Here is a 20,916-nt window from a genome sequence, read left to right as displayed (position 1 = left end):
ACGTTTTCATCTCTATGGTTATCTGCGGCAGCCGTCGGCTAGGGCGCCTCAACCACGTGACCGTGCCTGACGTACGACAAGGTGGCTGCGGCCATGGGAGCGAAGCTTCACGGCTGTGCGGTGGTCCGTCGTGGTCTCCCCTGTGGCGCTGGCGTTGTAGCCGTGGCAGGGAGGCATTGGGTTGGGTTGCTGGGCTGCTCTGATGACCTCTCTGACTTTAATGCGCTCGTTTCCGGGAGTAAACTCTGTTGAGCTCAATGCGATTTGGCTTCCTAGTAAACGCATTTGTAGGTTTCCTGCACGAGCCCCCACGGCACAGATCTCTCTTCAGCCACGAACTCTCTAGGCAGTCTCGAAATGGTGACAGCAATGCTGTTCCACCCTATGGTAGGGATTAGAATAAGATAATGTATATTAGCCTCTCTAAAATCAGCCCTCGAAAGTGCTTTATGAGTGAAATTGCCACATACATCTTCCCTTCTGCCCTTCAGTAAAGCAAGCAGTTTTATTTATCCTTCCTTTGGATGTTAGTGATTTGGGTTTGCCTTGCCCAATAGTCTCCCTCTAGGTGTTTTTATTACGATCTCATTGGAAGTTTTACTGTTGCCTGTGTTACAGATGACTGCAGTTAACTAGAACATCTTAAAATGTCTTATGTGCAGACATTCTTGTAAGTGCTAATGATAACTTTGCTTAATGGTTTTGGGGCAGTCTGAATGACTTGTTTTGGACAACTTCCAGGAGGGAATACTTTTGCAGGAAAAAGAGCAAGGAGTTTTTTGGTATCTGGAAAGGCCCGCAAAAACTTAAGTTTAAATTTCATGTACATTTCCAGCTATTCTAAAATAGGTGTCAGAGTTTGTAACATGATGTGGTGCTCTCAGACTAGATTTGCACATTGTTGCTGCCATAATAGTGCATAACACGTTGCATAAAAAGCTTGGCACATTTTTTTTCTACAAATACAAAGTTGACTTTTAAGTACGATTTGCTGAAATGGTTAAAAACTTGAAATTTACTTAAAGCAATAAAGCTGGATAAATGAGGTACATCCTCCCTTGGTTTTTAAACATAATTGGCATCCAAGTGATAAACAATTTACTTCTGTTAATTTCAATGATAGTTGTTTTTAAGTAGGTGCAATTATGATAAACTAGTGATATAAACAAATGTATTACATGGGTTGAGAACATGATTCAGTCTCAGAATTACATTCTCTCTCTCTTGCATATTCAGGGTAAGTGAGGCAACCCTTTCAAATCAATATGGGATTTTTTCCTGTTAATTTTTCTCTATCCATGGTGACAAGAGCAAGTTTCATGATCTGGAGACCCCATTCCAATCTCACCTGAGTAGAAAACCCAAGTAATGCTTGAACAATCCCATTAGGAGGCAGAGATTTAAATAATGTGGTTCCTACAGTTATACAAATTGTGTAACAAGGGCTAAATAACAGTATTGCACTTAGAAGCATTAAAATGTATGCCGCTGCTATCTATGATTTAATAACTTATATTGCTGTCATCAAACTACAATCTTGTAAAGAATTTTAAATCAAAGTCTTTGAATAATTTAACACTGTATACTGGAAGAAGTTTATCTGTCTTTGGCTGTAGTACATTTACTTGTGGAGTAAGACTCATTGGATACAGTGGGACTTACTGCCAGGTAAACTTCGATAGAATTATGCTGTTAGAATATTGGTATTTTTGGTTAAAAAACCCCCCAATAATAAATTGCAATACTTATAAAAGGTTTACTTTTTTACTTTTCAGAGATACTGATTTATTTATTTATGTTGAATCCACTTGGAAGGTCAATACACTGAAAAACAGCAGGAAAAGCAGAGAATGTCTGTTGTTTGTCATCTATCAGCTGGGTGGCTACTGGACCACCTCTCCTTCATAAACAAAGCTAACTACCAGCTATGCCATTCCCATGATCATTCCGGCTTGGCCTTTGTTGATGATCCTGCTACTGCTGCTTCTTCAGATGGGGCTCTCGTTGAGGCTGTAAGCCTAGATGCTAAAAATTTTTGCAGAAAAGATTCTATTGATGAGATCAAGGCCCCAGAAGAAAAAGCAAGTCTAATGGTAAAGAATACATATGTTTTTCGGGAAGAATTTTTTAATGTGCTGAAGCCACATGGAGTTGCAAACAATCAAATGGAACTCCAGCAAAAGGGATCTGAGGCTGGTCTAGGAAATGGCGGATCAGAACAGCAAGAAAGAGTCAAGATGAATGGCTCTTACTATACTGCTAAAGCCAAAAAGGTACAGTATAGAGGAATTGCTGCAAAGTATCTTCCTTTGAAACGAGTTCTATTTGTCACTGTTTTACAAAGGGAAACATATAACCCCCTAATTTATTGTGAACATTTTACCCACTGCTTTTGTAGCTCAATGATCACCTTTAAACACACATGTTGAACCCTCTCTATAGATGCATAACTATTTTCCTTCTTTTTAATATGTCACAAGTTACTATAAGCACATGTTGATGTTTGATTACTTTAATGAACCGAAGGCTCAATCCCTCTAAAATATTTATAGTCCCATTTCCTTCAGTGCCATTATAATATTCACTAGTTACTTGGAGTAACATAAATAAAATTAACATCCGTCTTAGACTTGAACTACGATGTAGGTTTTTTTATTCCAGTGAGTCAACTAATTAACAACATTATTTAACAAGGTGTGCTTATAATATGTCTGCCTTTGACAGTGCTAAAGTGTTATCAATTTGGGGGCACAATAGCAGCAAGGCTTTGGTTACTTCTATCAAGTTCTAGAGTGCAAGATGCATCACAGAATCTACCTTTATCTTTTTAAGTATAAAGAACCATAGAGTATGGCAATATTTTAAAATGATAGAGGTGCTGATGTTTGCGCATGTTGTTAACTTTAGAAACGAAAAAGAAGCAGTGAACTTAACCATGGTGAACGTGATGCTTTAGAATACCATTTAAAGGTAAGTCGGAGAAATAATTGTGATGGAGGAGTTGCTTGTTTGAGTAACCTCAGATGCACACTTCCATGATTAAATATGCATATACTATTACTTGATAGCTCACAATGCTAAGAGCTGCAAGTTGAACTATAAATAGCACCATTTCAGTATTTAAAGTAGGATAATGAATGCCAGTGTTTTAGAATGACACTTTACTTGGCTTGATATTTAAAATGCAAAACTATCAGAATGATTTATAGTGTGGACTGTTCAGTCATTCATTCAGATAATCCTGTTTACAGACTGAAGATTTGCATGTCTGTGGGTATGTCTCTGTGGATTATAACAACCCGCCTCAGATATTTTCTCTCTTTTTTCATTTTTCTTTGCTGCACAGATCAGCGGCTTGATTTTGGATGGTACCAGGAGTTTAGTCCAAGAGGGGCTTAGAAGTGGTTTCCTCCAGCCTAGCTCTTCAAAACAGATTTGTGCCAAGACTCCTGTTATAGAACACAGTAGTTTAGCTGAATTATGTGAGATGGCAAAGCAGTTTCCCTCAGTGAATGAAACAGAACAAAGAGCTGTATGCATGATAAGTGAGGACTCCTGTGTTCCAGAACAAGTTCAGGTTTCCTGTGTTACAGAAAACACCACAAACTATGCAAAGATAATAACATTAATGGGACAGAAGTACCTATTTCCTCCCAAAAGTGCTTTCCTTTTATCTGATATTTCTGTTATGCAGCCGCTCTTGGACTGTAAGTACATTTCCAAGCAAAATGACCCACTTTTGGTTCAATGTTTCATTAATATATTGACAGAGCAAATTGTGTAGATTTTGGAAGGAATTTAAAGAACACCTGTTAGCAGAAATGCTTAGATTTGAGCATCAGTAATTGTTACAAGCACATATTCATACTATATGGCAGTCACTCATTTTCACCTGTTATCCGATTTCTAGCATACATAGTGGGAGATATTAGAAAAATTAGAGGCTAATACATCCTTTGTGGAACAGAAACCTCTGTTAATAAAAGAGAATCATTTTATGCTAGTTTTGGAACTGACATGACCGCCTCTTAGTTTGAATGAACGTGAAATGGAGCCACTTCAGTTTGATCAGAAGTATGTTTATATCTTTATTTGTAATCAGAGCAGGGTAGCGTTACCACTTTCAAAGACAAAACATCACATTTCCATGTTCTTTTAAATAGTATGAAAATTGTTTATTAAAACTTGGTGAACAACTTGGTTTTGTTGCAAAAAAATAAAAATAGACATAATTTGAAATACTGAAAAATGTGTATTCTTGTTGCTTTGTTTTCTAGATAAAAAAAAGTTTGGCATAATTATAATAGATCCACCATGGGAGAACAAGTCTGTTAAAAGAAGTAACAGGTAGCCTTTTACCTTCTAAAACATATATTTTATTAAACATACATATTAAAACAGCTCCCTTTTAGATGTTAATGGTGCATGTGGAATGACAATTTCTGGCTTTACTAGTGCAATTAAGAGTTGCTTACAAGAGGAGACATGTCTATTCAGAAGTAAGTTCCATTAAGTCCTTACTCCCAGGGAAGTGAATATAGGGGACTGCGGCCAGAATCTACTGATCAGGCTTGAGGGGTGGGGGTGGCAACTAAAGGCATATTAGCACATTTGTTGCTTTGTTTCATTTCTCTTTTTCTGGTTGATGTTCTCAAATGTAATGGGATCTGTTCTGTAAACTCAGATTACTACATTAGAATGCATGCATCTAATTCTCCAGTAGATAACTGCAATTTTATGTCAGTAGAACTTCAATTAAACTGAATTAATATGAAAGTTCTACGAGGCAGTGGGGAACCTGGTTTGATAGTTTTCTAAGGTGAAAATATAGTTATGCTGGCGTTGGGGAATGAGATTACAACACTGAACCTTCCCCGCCCCCTTAATGAGAATACTTAATAATTGAAAATACTAACTTCTGAGCAATATACCTCTCTGAATGCTCTGTTATTTGAAGGTTAATCAAAATGAATGGTTTCTGTGCCTGTGGAGCGTTTGCAGAAGTTAAAGCTACTCTAGTTTGCTGCTAATTAATTCATATTTTACAAAAAGCTGTTAGGTGGGATGGCCTTAGTGTCTGAGAGGGAAGCTGGCCAAGAGCTGTACATTCCTTTTAAAATAAGCAATGCGTTGAGACTAGTAAAGCAACATGTTTCCACTGTTGTAGGAGGATTCTGATTCCACCATTTGCAAGACAGGAAGGGAAATGTTTGTATCATATTATGACGTGGGAGGGATGAATGGAGGAAGTTCACATTAGAATAGAAGTAGAAAAGAAGTGGTACTTCTAGAATGGGAGGAATAGAAGGAAGAGTTGTCGCAGAAGAGCATAACAGCACTGTGAGTTTATATACTACCTTGGGATGGGTCCCCCCCCCCCTTGTTAACCAAACAGGGACAAATACCCCAACAATTATTAGGGACAACTGCTTCCAAGAAAATAAAAAAGCCCAGTTTAAAGGCTTACCATTAATTCCAAATTACTCAGGCGTCAAAGCTTATATGTTTAATGTACAATTTGCTCCTGTGCAGAGTGAAGTATGCCTGAGCCTATAGAAACTGATAAGCTTTAATTTTTAACTGATTTCAAATTCATCAAAATAAGCTCAGGGTTCAGATTTTAGGCATGGAGGCATATCACTTTTCCTTGTTGTCTAAAACTCTATGACTACCCACCCAGATGGATTCTCAGGTGATCAACAGGCATGCCTCTTTAAAATGCAGTACAAAAAAATACAGATATCTGGGTGATGGGCATTTCACTAATACAAATCACCTGAACTATCACTCAGAAAGCTCTACACTTCATTGTGAAAAGTCGTAGATTTTCATGTCAGTATTTTTCTATTTGTATTACTGCAAATTTGTATTACTGCAGTTTTAATATTAGAAGAAGAGCCTTGCAGAATCAGAGCAAAAGTCCATTTAGTCCATCATCCTGTTACCCACAGCAACTGGTAATTCTAATGCTTCAGGTAGCATATAGCTATCAATACTATTCACTGTTTCTAAAATTATCTTCTATGAATTATTGTATTTTCCTTTAAAAGTTAGTGGCCATCACCACATCTTGTGGTAGCAAATTCCATTGCTTAACTTAATTAGTAGCTTTTTAAATACTGTATGACTGTGTTGTAGATTAAAGTCGGGGGGTGGGGAATCAAAGTATTAGATATTCTGCATTGCAGAGAATTGCTTTAATGTAATATGTAACTTTTAATGACCATAAGTTCAGTTTCTATGCATAACAGAATTTGGAAATGGAAGGATATTTATCGCTGCGCCCAGTGGATCAGAATGTAAAGAAACAGGTGTTCAAATAGGATGGGAATAGATTTCACCACTGGATGTCACTGTTGGCTCAGTTTTAATTTATCTAAATGTTGTTAGTATTGAAAAAAGTTTGCGAAAGATTGCTATTGCTTTGTAAAGGCCTGCTGTTTTCTTTTCTAGCTTTGGTCCAGCTCAGACTTTATGAATTTATTCATGTGTAGGTACAATTACTTGTCGCATTGGCAAATCAAGCAAATTCCTGTCCCAGCGCTGGCAGTCCCAGGTTGTCTTGTGGTCACTTGGGTGACTAACCGACAGAAGCATTTATGTTTTGTGAAGAATGAACTCTATCCCCACTGGTCTGTGCGTGGAGTGGCGGAGTGGTTCTGGGTGAAAGTAAGTTTGCTGGAACCTTTGGACTTATTTTTATATATGTTTAGTTTTAAAATTATTTCCCAATAACTGTTTTTATTGGTAGTATTTAAAATATTTGAATATTAACATTTTTGAAGCAGATTTTTGTTATGTATGTAATTTTTTAATATATTATCTCCCAAGCGAAGTTACAGTTAAGGATGACACCCAATTAAGGAACTCGCTCAGCACAATCCTATACATATCTGCTCAGAAGTAAGTCCCACTGACTTCAATGGGACTTACTTCCAGGTCTGTATAGGATTGCAACCTTACTATGTTAACTGCATGAGTTCTAATCAATTACATACATTTGTACATGTATGAAAAAAAGGGGGAAACATTATTTTATTTGAGCAAGTAGCAGAAGGAGGCAGTCCTTCCTGGGAAGAATTTGTAAATAGCCTTTTCTCCCCCCCCCCCTTTTTTAAAAAAAAGGTCTTCCTGGTTAATCTGATGTCGCTTCTTTTTTCTTTTAAATCAAAATATTTTAAATCAGTCAATGAAGTGTTGCAACCCCAATTGCAATTCTTTATTTATTTCACTATTTCCCCCATAAGTAGAGATGGGAAGGCCTGGAAAAAAACCAGGAAAATTGGGAGGGAAACTAGGTTTCCCTCCATTTCCCCCCCAAACAGCTTTGGAAACTTACTTTGCTTTGACCAGTCTTGGACTGTCCTGCTGATCATATTTCAAATTTGATGTTAGAATTCTTGATCTGAAGTAATTCAGATGAGGATTTATAAATGTATATGTAGCCACAGCAGTGTTAAGGCTCATTGGGTTCAGTGGTCTACCCCCAAGCCACCATTGATAGACTTCAGGGTGTAAATGAAAAAGAAAGTAGATTACACAAGCCTGAAGACTACCCATCTCTTAACTAGACTTGGGTATAGTGAGAAAACATCCTTAGGATAGATGAATAGAAAATAAAATATTGTAACATTGATTTGTAACTTGCAGCATTGATTTCCGGTTCCTTTCTGTCAGATTACAAAGTCTGGAGAGTTTGTATTTCCATTAGACTCTTTTCACAAGAAGCCTTATGAAGTTCTTGTATTGGGAAGAGTCCAGCAAAATACAGATGTGCCATTAAGGTATGAGTCCATTGATTTCTCTATATTATTAATGGGAATTATTATTATAAGGCATTCATTAGGAATGCTCAGCTGAGGTTCAAAGGAGGGCGCAATGGCCTTTCTTAACAAAACAATATGAAGACTGAAGTAAGCTTGTACTCCAATTCCCTTGAAAGACTAGTTTTTAAGAAAGCTGTAAAATACACCAGACTCCTTCTGCTGTTCCCTTTAGATATTTAGTTGTCTGCTTCTTACAGTGCTGTGAAATTCAATTTCTCAAGATATGACACTGGGAAATCTTGGAAGCAGATGCCTTTAACTGATGACAAATTATCACTAAAATGGGTGGGATGTCATTACAGGGCCAAGATCATTAACTGCCTTGAGCATTCATTTGAATTGGAATAGGAGGAGGGGGATCCCAAAGCAACTATGTCTCTTCCCCTTTAGCAAAGTGTAATCGGTTTATGTGAATATTGGGGCTGGGATCCAAAGAGCCACTTAGCCTAATGTGAGGGGCTTGTGCAACCCCAGTGGGGATATTTTCTTTTTCTTACCTTCTTTCTTTCAACAGGCAATCTCCACGCCATAGCACAACATCCACATAACTTTCAATTTAGAGTGTTGTGCCTGCTATAAGCAAGATTAAAGCCTCTTTGGGCTTGCAGAACTACTTTCATAATTCTTTGGTCCCTTGCCAAAGTATCTTTGAAGAGGTTTTGAATTGGTGATTTAGTACAGCTGCTTGGATTTTTATGTGCATGATTAAAATAGCAAACATTAACCTATACAGGAAAGTCTTGCCAAAACAGGAATTCTCCTAGTGATATTATATGAAGTGGGTAGCTCCATATCTTCTTTGTTTGGCTAGCCCAAACCAGATCTTCTCCATGTCATCCATGTTAGCCCTGCAGGGCTGTTGGTTTCTGCTGCCAAGTTAGACCACTTGTTCCCCTGTATTAAGTATAGATCTGTTTTGATAAGGGCAAAAAATATTCTAAAGTTGAAACATATATTGGCTGCACTTTATTGGTCTTCTTGCAGTCATATTTCTTTATTGGCTTAGTTTTTGAAGAAGCTTAAGAAATTTCATAAGCTGCCCTTTGTCTTTCAAGAAAACAAATACACTCAGCATTTAGATATTTAGCTTCCCAGGGGCTTACCATCTAGTATGGCAGTGAGAGAATGACTTTTTCATATTATTATAATTATTCTGTTTAGAGGGGGAAAGGGACCAATGAAGGTTTGGATCTTTAGCAAGATATTCTCATTTGTGCTCTCACCATTTATTTTGTTTTGATCTATACAATAGGAGTTCAGAGGATGACATGCCTCAAATTCCTGATCAGAAATTAATTGTGAGTGTACCTTGCAACCTTCACTCACACAAACCACCTCTGACAGGTATGTTCCTGAAATGGTTCTATAAGGCTAAACATTTTTGATATTTTCAACTATTGATACCTTTGAGACGGGTTAATGGCTTGAGTACCTCTGTTCATTTGTTTGTATTGTTAGTTTCTGACCATCAATAACGAACAACGGAGGTTAAAAATTTACTGAAAATTTTGATATTTTTATTGGGTTCTAATTGTGGATTCAATTAGGCACGAATTAGGCATTTTAGGTGGGACAGGCTTCGTCTGTCATACTTGGCTTTACAACTGGCATAACCACTTTAGAAATAACCTTGATCTTGAAGAGGTGAATAACTAGTAGGTTGCAGTTGATTAGGGACATTCCTGCTAATGGAAGTGAGGGGAGGGAGAGGCAAATTTAGCTAATTCCTTTGCCTTCCTTGTGCCCTCTGAGAAGCTGTTACTGAGGGTTGGGATCCAACCCAGTACATTTCTTAGTATGCTGCATTTGTGTTCCAGCTAGAGCACTGTAGCATGCATGTTGCTGCCAGTTTGAGGAATTCAGGTAGATATTCTTTGGTTCTAAAATTCCTCTGATATTATTAAAGGTGCTGATTCATAGCCGTACTTCTAATAACCTGGACCTTGGGTGGCTGCTTTGAAAGACTGAAACTTTTATCGTCGTCATAGCAAGCAAGTTCACTTTGAGTCAAGGAAGTTACTTACTGAGCTTGTACGTTCTTGGCTTTTCGAGAGGAATATGGGGAGGCAGAGGAAAATGAGAGATGAAGCCACCTCCTCCCATTTCCTCAATCCCTTTCACTCACTGTGTTTTGGTATCTGAAGAAGTGTGCATGCACACAAAAGCTTATACTGTACCCAGAACAAACCTAGCTGGTCTCTAAGGTACTACTGGACAATATTTTAATGTGTTTTTGAATGCCCACTTGTAGAACTTTTGTTTACAATATGACAGATAGCAAGACCTTTCTTAATATCCCCATGCCAGGCAAATATCATTTGTATCATATATTTATTTATACCCCACCTTTTCCACTGTCAAGGACTCGGGGGGAAAAATAAATGCACCTTTGAACTTCCATTTTTGGTTGCACTGGTTTGTGGTCTATGTGTGCAGCTCAGTTAATCCAGGAAGCTATGCCTGAAGGCATAACCCCACATAAACTCCATTTATCTAGGAGTGAGCCCTGTCAGGGAACTGCCATTGGGACAGGGAAGGGAGGTAGAGGGGCCGTTGGGATATAGGGATCTTCCGAAAGTCTTGCGAAGCAGTTCCTCTTCCTGCGGTGGGGAAAGCCACGCCTCCAGTGGGGAAGAGGGAAAGGGATCAGGATGCTGCCGTGAGCCCCAGCACCGCTCCTGGTCAAGCCGGCCAGGAGGGAAGCACGCCTCTTCCATTGCCCACCTTGCACAGAGGGGTAAAGCGCAAAGAAGGAAGAAAAAGGCTGGGGGTGACAAAGTTCTTAGGTTGGGGACAAAAGAGGAAAAAGCCACTCCCGGATTCTGCTAGCAATTGAGGCAGACATGAACTTTGGCATTCTGCACTGTAAATAGTTTTTGCACCAAATAAAACCTGTAAAAGACAGGTCTGAGTCCTGCCGGGTTACTCGCGAGCAACCACCCCTGTCATCTGACAAGCCCCATTGAATTCAGTGGGACTTACTTCTGAGTAGAAATGGCTTGGATTACTGTCTTCATTGATTTGCAAGGTCCTGTATTAGTTGTCTGTCTTGTAAGAAGATCCCTCATCAGTGAGCTCGTTTCTTTCAGTAGTGTAGAGCAAGTTCAGCTGGTCTTGCCTTTGCTTGGTTCTATCTGCTAAACCCAAGCAAGACCAAGCACATGTTACATATAGTGGGTATGTTTGTACATAATAGTTAGCTGCTATCAACTTACGTATGGTTCATGGTTTTATGTGTGACTATTGTAAAGTGCATGGTTTTGTTTATGAACAGCAGTATATAAATATTATTATAAATAGCATTAAGACAGGGTTTTATTATTGGCTTATGGATCAATGATTGCTGGGGCCCTGCAAACCATAATACTGTACCTGGTTCAGCAATAATGGGAACCCAAGGTTTACTGGTTTGTTTATCACATTAGCAACATGGGAGGAGTGAATCATTCAAGGTAGGCACAATATGCCCCAAATCCTGGTTTATCACTGCATGTCATTGTGGCCAGCATGAGATGATTTGAGTTGAGGGAGCGACAGAGAAAAGTGAGAAAGTGGGATTTCACCATTAGTGGAAGCTTTGTGTGAACAAGACTTGGTGAACTGTTCCTTAAGTAACAATTATTTACTAATGTACACAAAATACATACCCACCAAGTGTCCTGGAAAAAACCAGGGCATCCAGTTTTTCCTGTGACATCATGGCAGCCATCGTGGCACCCTTGGTCATGTGTTCTGATACTTATCCTTTAGTCCAGCTTCTTTCCAGAGGGATCACAACATAGAGAGTTGTATCCAAATAAGATACTCAAAGCAGACCCCCCAGAAATTAGTGAGCTGATGTTAGTTACGTCCAGTAAGGCTAAATTGGATACAACCCAGTATTTAGAAATATAAGTAGTTTATGATGTGTCAGTGGTATTTTGAATCTGTTCTCTGCTCTTACCATAGTTTTACATTGGAAAGATGGGATATAAATGTTTTAATCAAAAGATTGTAAGATGCTAACAAAAAAATGGCCTAAACATCACCGTTCTGAAATAACATTAATTGCTTTAACAAGTTATTTAGTTGCCTTTTCATATGCACATCTTATTTAGTCTATAGTTCATTAGATGTATCTGTCTTCAGGCTGTGAAAGTAAACTTGTATTCCAATTCCAGTGAAAGGCTTCATATTTATTAAGCTGTGAAAGATGCCAGTCTTCTCCTTCAATTCACTTTAGGTGAAGAGTGAAGCATGATCACATAGCAGAGGTTGAGCAGCCACATCTTAAATTATTATGTGCAAGGCTCTTCTAAACCAGCTAAGACTTGTGCAAATGTTAAATTTTTATTAAATTGTCTCACCTTCCTGCTGAAGAGATTCCCTTTTCCGGCAACGGTGACATTTTATGCGAAGAAGCAAACTTCAACAATAACATCTTAACACAGTTTCATAGTTTCTGTGTTTTTACAGCATTGGTAGCAAAGGAGATTAAATGCTCTGTTTGTGCAGATAAAACTGGAGGAGTCTGAAGGGAAGGGAGAAACAAAATCTGGTGGAGGCATCTAGAAGAGGGGGCACGCACAAGACAGTGGCAAAGTGGCAAAGTTAGCACCCTTTCAGTGGAAATTCAGGGTGAAACATGGGGGAATTTTCACACTACAGTGGTACCTTGGGTTAAGAACTTAATTCGTTCCAGAGGTCCGTTCTTAACCTGAAACTGTTCTTAACCTGAGGTACCACTTTAGCTAATGGGGCCTCCCGCTGCCGCCGTGCGATTTCTGTTCTCATCCTGAAGCAAAGTTCTTAACCCGAGGTACTATTTCTGGGTTAGCGGAGTCTGTAACCTAAAGCGTCTGTAACCTGAAGTGTCTGTAACCCGAGGTACTACTGTACTCATCTTTTGTAAGCAGTTAATTCTGTGATGGGTAAGGCTAACATTAGCAACAAACAGAGGCAAACCCGTCCCCCTCAAAAATCCCCTATCAGGCAGTGAAAGTTTTCCTGTGACACCTGGAGAAACCCCCCCACCCCCAGATTAGCACCTACTTTGCCCACAGAAGGAATCTGCTGGGATCTCTAGCAGAAAAAACTGCTGGTGGTGGTTCTGTAGGAGGGGATGGAAAGGGTCCTTGGAGTGGCCTTCAGGCAGAGAGCAGCATGTGTGCCCTATCCAGCCAGGGGAGGTGTGTTCTTCCTGTCCTCCTGTCCACACAACCTCTCCTGCTTCTCAGATACACACACACACACACACACACACACACACACACACACGGGGGGAGACCCACAATACAGCTCCTTGGCAAGAGCTCAAGTGACCCTAGGTGTCCCTGTGGCAACAAAAAAGCTTGTTATTCCAGACATACATTCTGACTTCTTATATATTATCATTATTTCATGCATTTCTTGTTAAGTTTTCCAGAAATTATGAAAACAAGGTAGGCAGAAGAGAGGAACAGATTCAAAACATACGGACTGGCATTAATGTACATATGAAACCACTTTGTAGTTAATCTGGATGGTAAAAATGTTAGCATTTTGAAACAGTTGAACTCAAAATGTTAACAAGGACATACAACAGCTGTAAAACAGGCCGAAATTCAGCAGGTTGCTGAAGAGAGCCATTGGTGGAGAAAAACGCAGCAGCTGAATTTTTGTCTACTGCGCAACTGTTCAAGTTACAGATAAAATTGTAGAAACAGAAGTATAGAATTGACTGTGAAATGTAAAGGGGAGAGAGAGAGAGAGAGAGAGAGAGAGAGAGAGAGAGAGAGAGAGAGAGAGGAACATAACCTTTATTGACATTTATGGATAGGACCTTTACTGATAAATGATTGATGGGTTTTTTTTAGTGGGGGCAATTTGGGGAGAATCAAATGCACCTTCATTTTGTTTCCCAGCCTTTTAGCATTTCTGTCATCATGTTTTCAGATATGTCTGTATTCCTGAATGGTGCTGTGTCTTCACTAAGCAAGGAGTGGGAGTGTTGGCCTGTCCATTTTTAGTTGGTGAAATATATGTTTGAACTCAGCTGATGAGCTGGTTGACTGTGCTGAATGCTAATGAAGAGGGATACTAACACCTGATAGTATAGTGCAGATTTTGTGGGGTGCCGGGGAAGGAGGGCCCTTGCTTCATAAGTGAGATTCCACTCACGTAGCATTGGATTCCACCCACACAAATCACTATATAAACTGTTAATCAGTTATTTAAGTGCAATCCTATAACAAAGTTCTGCTGTCTTGCGAGTATAGTAGAGGCATGTCTCCAGGTCATAATGCAAATATAGGATTGCTCTGCGCAGCATCTTAACTGCGTGTCTTAAACAAGTACAAAACTGCTTTAGCTGGCAGCTTCCTCCTAACAATTTCCAAGGAAGTGGAGTTCTGTGAAGGAGGTAATGATCTGCAGCATGCTTAATAAACTGCAGTCTCCAGGGATCCTTGGAAGGAAACCATAAGAATCGGAATGGCTGAAGAAGAGATATGCCCCACAACAAAACTACTTCAAGCTACTAAGCTTGCAGATCTGCGGTTTCAATCTTGCACATGCTGGGAATAAGTACCATTGAGATGAGTGAGGCTTCTGGGTAAGCATTCATAGGACTGGGCTGTAAACTCTGCTGCGAGGGAATATATTAACCAGTGAAATCAATCGGTGCCTGATGTGTCTACTCCTTTTAAGTTTCTGTTTCAAAGCTTAAGTTTTTAATGAATAGATTTTAATATGCATTGAATATAGCTGTCCATGTGTTGTTGTCCCCCCCCCAAAAAAAAATAAGCACTCCCATTTGAGAGATGTTATGGTGACAATTCTGAAAACACTATGGCGGTGCTGAAGCTCTCATTCCCTGTCTCCAAATGAATACTGATAAATTAGAGTGACTGGAAGCTTTGACAGTATTGTTCATACTCTCAAGGTCGTTTATTTCATATTCCTTTCTGGCTATAAATAGTAAAGCTGGCTGATGAGATCCTTGAAATTAATTTGCGCTCTCTCTCTCTCTCTCTCTCTCTCTCTCTCTCTCTTTATTGAAACATTCTTCCCCACCACCCCCACCACCTTCCAACAGCTTTGAGGAAATTGAAGAAACAGAGGTGTGTTTTTTTTTTTTAAAAAAAAAAATTAAAATCAATCTCATGATTTTTCCTCCCCAGAGATTCTAAAAGCATATACCAAGCCAGATGTGGAATGTATGGAGCTGTTTGCTCGGAATTTGCAGCCTGGATGGACCAGTTGGGGCAATGAAGTTCTCAAATTCCAGCACATAGATTACTTCACTGCATTCCAGAACAAAAGTGACAAGTAACTGTAGGCTGGGGTTCTTGCGAGCGCTCTAGATTTTGTCCTTGACATCGATGCTGCACTTGGGAAGCAGTATGAATTAATTGTAAGTCTGCATGGTGTTTTTGAAATCTGTGTGATGAGCAGAACAGTGATGCCTTCAGGTATATAATTTGCTCCTGGGTTCACCATATATGTCCTCTGCAGTGGTAGGGTGACTTTTGCAATCATCTTCTGGAGTTTTAGTTGCTTGAGCCACCATATAAACAGCAGCCTTCAAAAATTAGCCATGCCCTTTGCAGTTGGGCTCCAAGGTGTGTCTGTACATTGAGTCATATCTCATGGAGATGATGGTAATGATGATTCCTATACCTAAGTTGCCCCCTAAGGCAACTTAGATTCATACACAAATACAGGATGCAATTTATATAAAAAATTAAGACGACAAAATTTCCACATATTACCAAAAGTCTAAAAGCCAAATGCATCCGTATTCCAGCCAAAAGGATAAAGGTCAGCCACCCACAAAATGTCACAGGGCAGGGCAGGTGGAAATGTTATCCCTTCCTAGTCCAATAGAGTATGTCCTGAGAGAGACACACAGAGAGTGTGAGAGAATGTAAAGAGCCCAAAGTCAACAGTGTTCTTGTCACAACAAAAACAATAATCATGGTTTATTTGGTTTCTGTGGGTTTTCATCATGATTAACTTCAGCTTGATTTAGGTCTCTGTCTGTATTCTAATGATTCCTCTTTCTCAAATATACAGGACCAGAATTTCCCTGAATATGTATTCTGACATTAGCTCTTAAAAAGATATTTTAAAATGGTTACTGCAATAATTTAATTTTTTTTTAAATGATAAAGTGCTTTTGTTCCTTTCTCTCCCCCTTAGGGTTTACTTTGGGGGGGGGGGGAAATGCTCTAATAAAAATTACCATATGTTTGTATGCAAGACTGTAAGAAAAGGAGTATATCTTAAGAAGGAGTAACCATTATTTAAAAGAGAGCAGAATAAATTTGACTCTGCTACAAATTAAATAAACTTCGGATTGTTCAGTGTGCTGTTAAATTTTTAAATAAGCTCTGGATGTTCACAAGTTGACTGGATTTTTTGTACTTTAATAATAAAAAATCAATTTCAGAGATATTTTTCTTGATACATTATTTACGGGCTTCTTGTTTTTCCAAGTTAAAGTATTTAAAAGATTTTCCTTTTGTACTTTGAGATAAACAAAGTGAAAACAGCAACTTTTTGTTTTGGTTTGTGGAAAGGTGCAAACCTAAAAGAGAAGTAACAGTGCAAAATATATGTGTCTACTCAGATGCAGGCTTCATTGAGTTCCAACAGGGCTTACTCCCAGGAAAGTGAGTGTAGGATTGGTGCTTTAATCTTCATATAGGCACGAGGCAATTCTGACAGCAGACACCAAAGCAAAAACCTCTACAGCACTCCCATCCCAACGCTGCCCAGCTTCCCTTTTCATAGCTGATCAACCTGTCATGATGTAATGTTGATGATGGCCTATCGACAGGCTCTTCAGGCATGGAAATGAAACCAACCAGTGCAGCAGAAAGCCCAGCATTGGAGGCCCTCTCAGTACTGATGTCCTCCATGTCCATCTCAGGTCTGAAGGCATACCTAAAATCCCCTGGACTCTCATTTGTCTTAGTAGTACCACCAAATCTATAAGTGAGACTGGGTTTGATGCAGCCTTCAGTAGTAGTTAAATCAAAACAATCTGCTTCATCCAAGCTGACAGATCCTACTAAGAAGTGGGCCATGCTAACTGAGTTCTAAAATGATGCTTAGGCACAGATGGGTCTGCAAAGATGGCCACTTGGCTTCCCTAAAGCAAGACGAATAAGGCAGCAAGGCATGAATGTCCTGGTCTTTGAGGCAGAGCCCACAAATTCTTACTAATTCAGTATGTGACAGGTGATAGTATTTATTTTTTACAGTGATGTGGTTTACACATAACATTTAAACCAACCTATAACTTACTCCCCCCTTGCCGTGGCGAAGGGGCTTGAATAACTCAGAGAAGCTATGAGCTATGCTGTGTAGGGCCACCCAAGATGGACAGGTCATAGTGGAGAGTTTTGACCAAACGTGATCCACCTGGAGCAGGAACTGGCAAGCCACTCCAGTATCCCTGCCAAGAAAACTCCATGGACAAAGACAACGTGCCTGGCGTGCTGTGGTCCATGGGGTCACGAAGAGTCGGACACGACTAAACAACAACAAATAACTTAGTGCAAGGGTATGAGCTCCTGCTGTTGCTGCGCTGCAGTGAGCTAAGCCCTAGGTTTAGCTTAGTGGGTCATCTGAACTTAGTGGCTCATGGTTTGTCTCACTCTAGACAAATCAGGAGTTGTAGGCAAGGTTTGTTCTTGGGTTTATAGCTCATGGCTTGTCTGGAGGAGGCAAGCAAGGAACCCACATTTGGATGACAAAGTATGGCTTAGTTTACAGCAGGAGCCAGGAGAGTAGCACAGTGACCACAATCTCTCCAGGCACCATCTTCATAGGAGGTTCTGGGGCTTTAACCAGCCTGGAATTATGCCACTGATCTAGTTTTTCATCTATATGCAGATAGGTAGGTGCAGTTTCTGGTCTGAATAAAGGCATTACACATATGCTCCAATGTGCTCTTTATTATTTATATGTTAAAGGCTGCAGATTGGCACAGAAAATGAGGTCTGGGGCCTGACAGTAAACAATTTAAGGCTATGACAGGTGTTGCAGTTGTCTCTGATTAGAAAAGACAACATCCTGTAAGAATATGTTCTAATCTCATATTTAGATTAACTCAATGAATGTTATAATCAAACTTTTTAAAAATGAAAGTGAAGGATTGAGTTTGATTTTAAAATGTCAAATTAGCATATGACCTTTACTTATCTTTGTAGTCTAATAAGCAAAAATACAGCTGGTAATGCTTTTGTGAGATATTTTTGGAATAGATAAATTAATGGAGGCAAATGATGGAATTAGGCTTGCACAGAAATCTGCCAGCAACCCTTGGTTTGAGAAGGTTAAACTGGATGCAAAAAGAAAGTACCTAATGTGTGGTCAGTTGTTCTTCTGCAACTGCATTGCCTGCAGCCTAACTTAATGTCAGTGATAATAAATAGCAGAAATTGGGGTGGGGAAAACCTCCTGAGGACATTGCTGTGATGCTCAGGAGATAAGAGGGTTGACGTCTCTATGTTCATCATCACCCTTCAACCATTATTTTGAGATAGATGTGAAATACAAATTAGGAGTACTCTTACCTCACTATTAATAGATGGAATGCTGGAAGATATGGGGGCATGCGATATTTATTCACATTGTTCAAAGAAGACTCATGGTGATGACTCATTTTACAGATCTTTAAACTTTTGTGTATAGCTTGCACAGTCAGTCTTGACTTTTTCTAAAAGTGACTTTCAACCGAACAGTATTTCCCAAACTGGGCTGGGACCTGCTAGAGAAATAGATACTTAAGGCAGCATCACAGCAGCCATTATCAGCCTGGGGACGGGAAGCTAGAAGCTTTCTAGATGTTGGACTTCAATTCCCATGAGCCAGGGCTCTAATGGCCAGCAGTCGGGGATAATGAGCGGTATTCCAGCACTATCTGGAGGGCCACAGTTTTGCCATTCCTGGACTATGAGCATAAATGATTCTGCCATGTTTCTGCATGGAGAGTTATTGAATTAACTAATTATACCATATGAACCAAGATTGCAACGTACCCTCATAGCAACTCGCCTGCTCCAGCTCTGTGAGGTCCCCTAGAGCAGTGACTTACCTGCATATATCCATTGAGTGAACTTGGTGCGGCCATTAGGTAAACACTTAATGGTCTTAAGAATTGGGGTAGTCCTTGTTAGGTATTACAGTGGTACCTCAGGTTACATACACTTCAGGTTACAGACTCCGCTAACCCAGAAATAGTACCTCAGGTTAAGAACTTTGCTTCAGGATGAGAACAGAAATCGTGCTCTGGTGGTGCGGCAGCAGCGGGAGGCCCCATTAGCTAAAGTGGTGCTTCAGGTTAAGAACAGTTTCAGGTTAAGTACGGACCTCTGGAACGAATTAAGTACTTAACCCAAGGTACCACTGTACTTTACATACTTCAAATGCAGGGCGGCCTGCCTGAGGTGAGCTTGAGACTGTTGCTTCAGGTGGCAGAGCCACACCTGAGGAAGATGCTTCTTGCCGCCAGCTCCTTTGTACCTGGGTTGCCATGGTGGCTGCACCCATGCGGCGCCTCGCCCAGTTGCACGCAGGGCAGAGCAGCAGCATGGGAGCAAGGAGGGCACAGGGTCATGGGCATGTGTCTATAGGGAGCAGGGTAGCAGGATGTTCTGCCTCAAGCGGCACAATATCCTGGGCCAGGCCTATTCAGATAGTCATATCAGATAGCTTAACTTGCTTGTAAACATGGGTAGGCCACTCACCTGCATTTGGCAGGGAGCCCACCTGCGTTGAGTAGGGGGTATCTAGTTATGCATTGCCACAGTCCAGCAGGAGAGTCATCTATCACCCAAACGTGCCAGTTCAAAGTCAGCTGAGAATACAGAAGGGGTGCCTTGCGTTCTGTTATGGAGAAGAGATTCTTCTTAGCACATGTTATAGATTGCAGCTGGTTATATAATTCTGCCTCTCTCTACCCATACATTTCACTGCCATTGTTCGAAATAAGCTCTGTGTGCTCCTGAACCCAACATTCCTTGCCTGCGCTTGTGAAAGGACTTTTGAAAACCTGGTGAAGTCAAGAGAGATGGCACAGAATGGAAGACGAGCAAAGCCAATTCAATAGACTGACGTCATTTTTCTCTCTCCTTAAAAGTCTCATTGCCACGGCAATTTGTAGCAACAAATACACCATTTGGAAAGGTTACATCAGTAACAGATGTTGGGGGCTCTGTTAAAATGGAGAACTTGCCTGTTTCTTACTCCTGAAATGTCAGCCTTAGGTCTTTACAGGCAACCTAATTAGGTGTTTGGTTCTTAAGCAGCTCTTTGTTGCAAAGAAGCCTCTTTGAGCCAAAATGAAAAAAAGAACCATTGTAAATAAATTCAAAGGCACTACAGATGTTGAGTCTCTCCAAGCAAGCACAATAGGATATTATCTGTTGCCTAGATCATTTTTACTGGCCAGTCATTTATAAAATGTTTTCCCAGTGAAGATATAATTGTTTTCATTTAAAAATCATGGCACAAGACACTGAGTCTGAGGCCAGCTGTGACACTTAAGCATTTCCTACTCTGATGAACCAGACAATCAAATAATCTAATTAGTCCCCCAATGAGAAGCAGTCAGAAGTCTGATAACTTCCCTATTTATGAATCAATAAAATGGCTACATAGTAAAATATGTCCAGGCATCTGTAATATAAATGCTTTATGGGGGGGGGGGAGAGAATAGAGACATCATAAAGACCTGATTAAGGAAGATTACTTATATCTTCATTTGCAATGGGTAATGATTAGCAAACTGTGCTTAGCATTTTTCATAACGTTAATGTCTGAAAATGAAGGCAAACAGTAGTTACATTAGCAGCTATTCGGAAGGAATACATTACTAGATGTATTCAGTAATACTGGATACATTACTGGATTCATTCTAGTGATAAAGTAGTAAGGCTTGGGGGGTGGCGTATTTCTTAGTTGATATAAAATGCCAAAAACTATAATGACATCATTGAAACGGTGCCAGTTTACTAGAACTTAGGTTGAAACTCAAAATGGTTCATTGTAAAATTCCACACACATCCACCCTGCTTCGCAACAGCTGCTGTTTATAGAAGAGACATGACTTCTTCCCAAA

At 39.8% G+C, this 20,916-nt stretch overlaps 1 protein-coding gene across 6 annotated transcripts; it reads left to right on the top strand.

Annotated features, from left to right (window-relative positions):
* The first annotated feature begins 56 nt into the window (after nt 1-56).
* On the top strand, nt 57-16,234 carry METTL4 (methyltransferase 4, N6-adenosine). Of its 6 annotated transcripts, none has more exons than XM_083748345.1 (9): nt 57-670; nt 1,776-2,273; nt 2,908-2,970; nt 3,347-3,707; nt 4,278-4,347; nt 6,495-6,669; nt 7,678-7,784; nt 9,079-9,170; nt 14,966-16,234. In XM_083748345.1, the coding sequence occupies exons 2-9, from the start codon at nt 1,851-1,853 to the stop codon at nt 15,115-15,117; spliced, it is 1,443 nt and encodes a 480-aa protein (XP_083604471.1). In that variant the 5' UTR covers nt 57-670; nt 1,776-1,850; the 3' UTR covers nt 15,118-16,234. The 6 variants fall into 6 exon arrangements, with proteins under 6 accessions (XP_083604471.1, XP_083604473.1, XP_083604470.1 ...); XM_083748347.1 differs by having other exon boundaries at nt 65-1,237; XM_083748344.1 differs by having other exon boundaries at nt 70-1,237; nt 7,678-7,790; nt 9,082-9,170.
* The last annotated feature ends 4,682 nt before the right edge of the window (nt 16,235-20,916 follow it).

The sequence above is a fragment of the Podarcis gaigeae genome (genome assembly GCF_964106915.1).
Source record: "Podarcis gaigeae genome assembly, chromosome: 7".
In the NCBI taxonomy this organism is placed as follows: Eukaryota; Metazoa; Chordata; class Lepidosauria; order Squamata; family Lacertidae; genus Podarcis; species Podarcis gaigeae.
The sequence above is the reverse complement of the archived record's forward strand: the minus strand, read 5'-3'. Positions and strand labels throughout refer to the sequence as shown.

Coding starts and splice junctions, on each gene's coding strand:
- METTL4 (XM_083748344.1), top strand. CDS start 1,851: ATGTCTGTTGTTTGTCATCTATCAGCTGGGTGGCTACTGGACCACCTC. Junction 3,708..4,277: donor TATGCAGCCGCTCTTGGACT/GTAAGTACATTT, acceptor TTTGTTTTCTAG/ATAAAAAAAAGTTTGGCATA. Junction 4,348..6,494: donor TCTGTTAAAAGAAGTAACAG/GTAGCCTTTTAC, acceptor ATTCATGTGTAG/GTACAATTACTTGTCGCATT.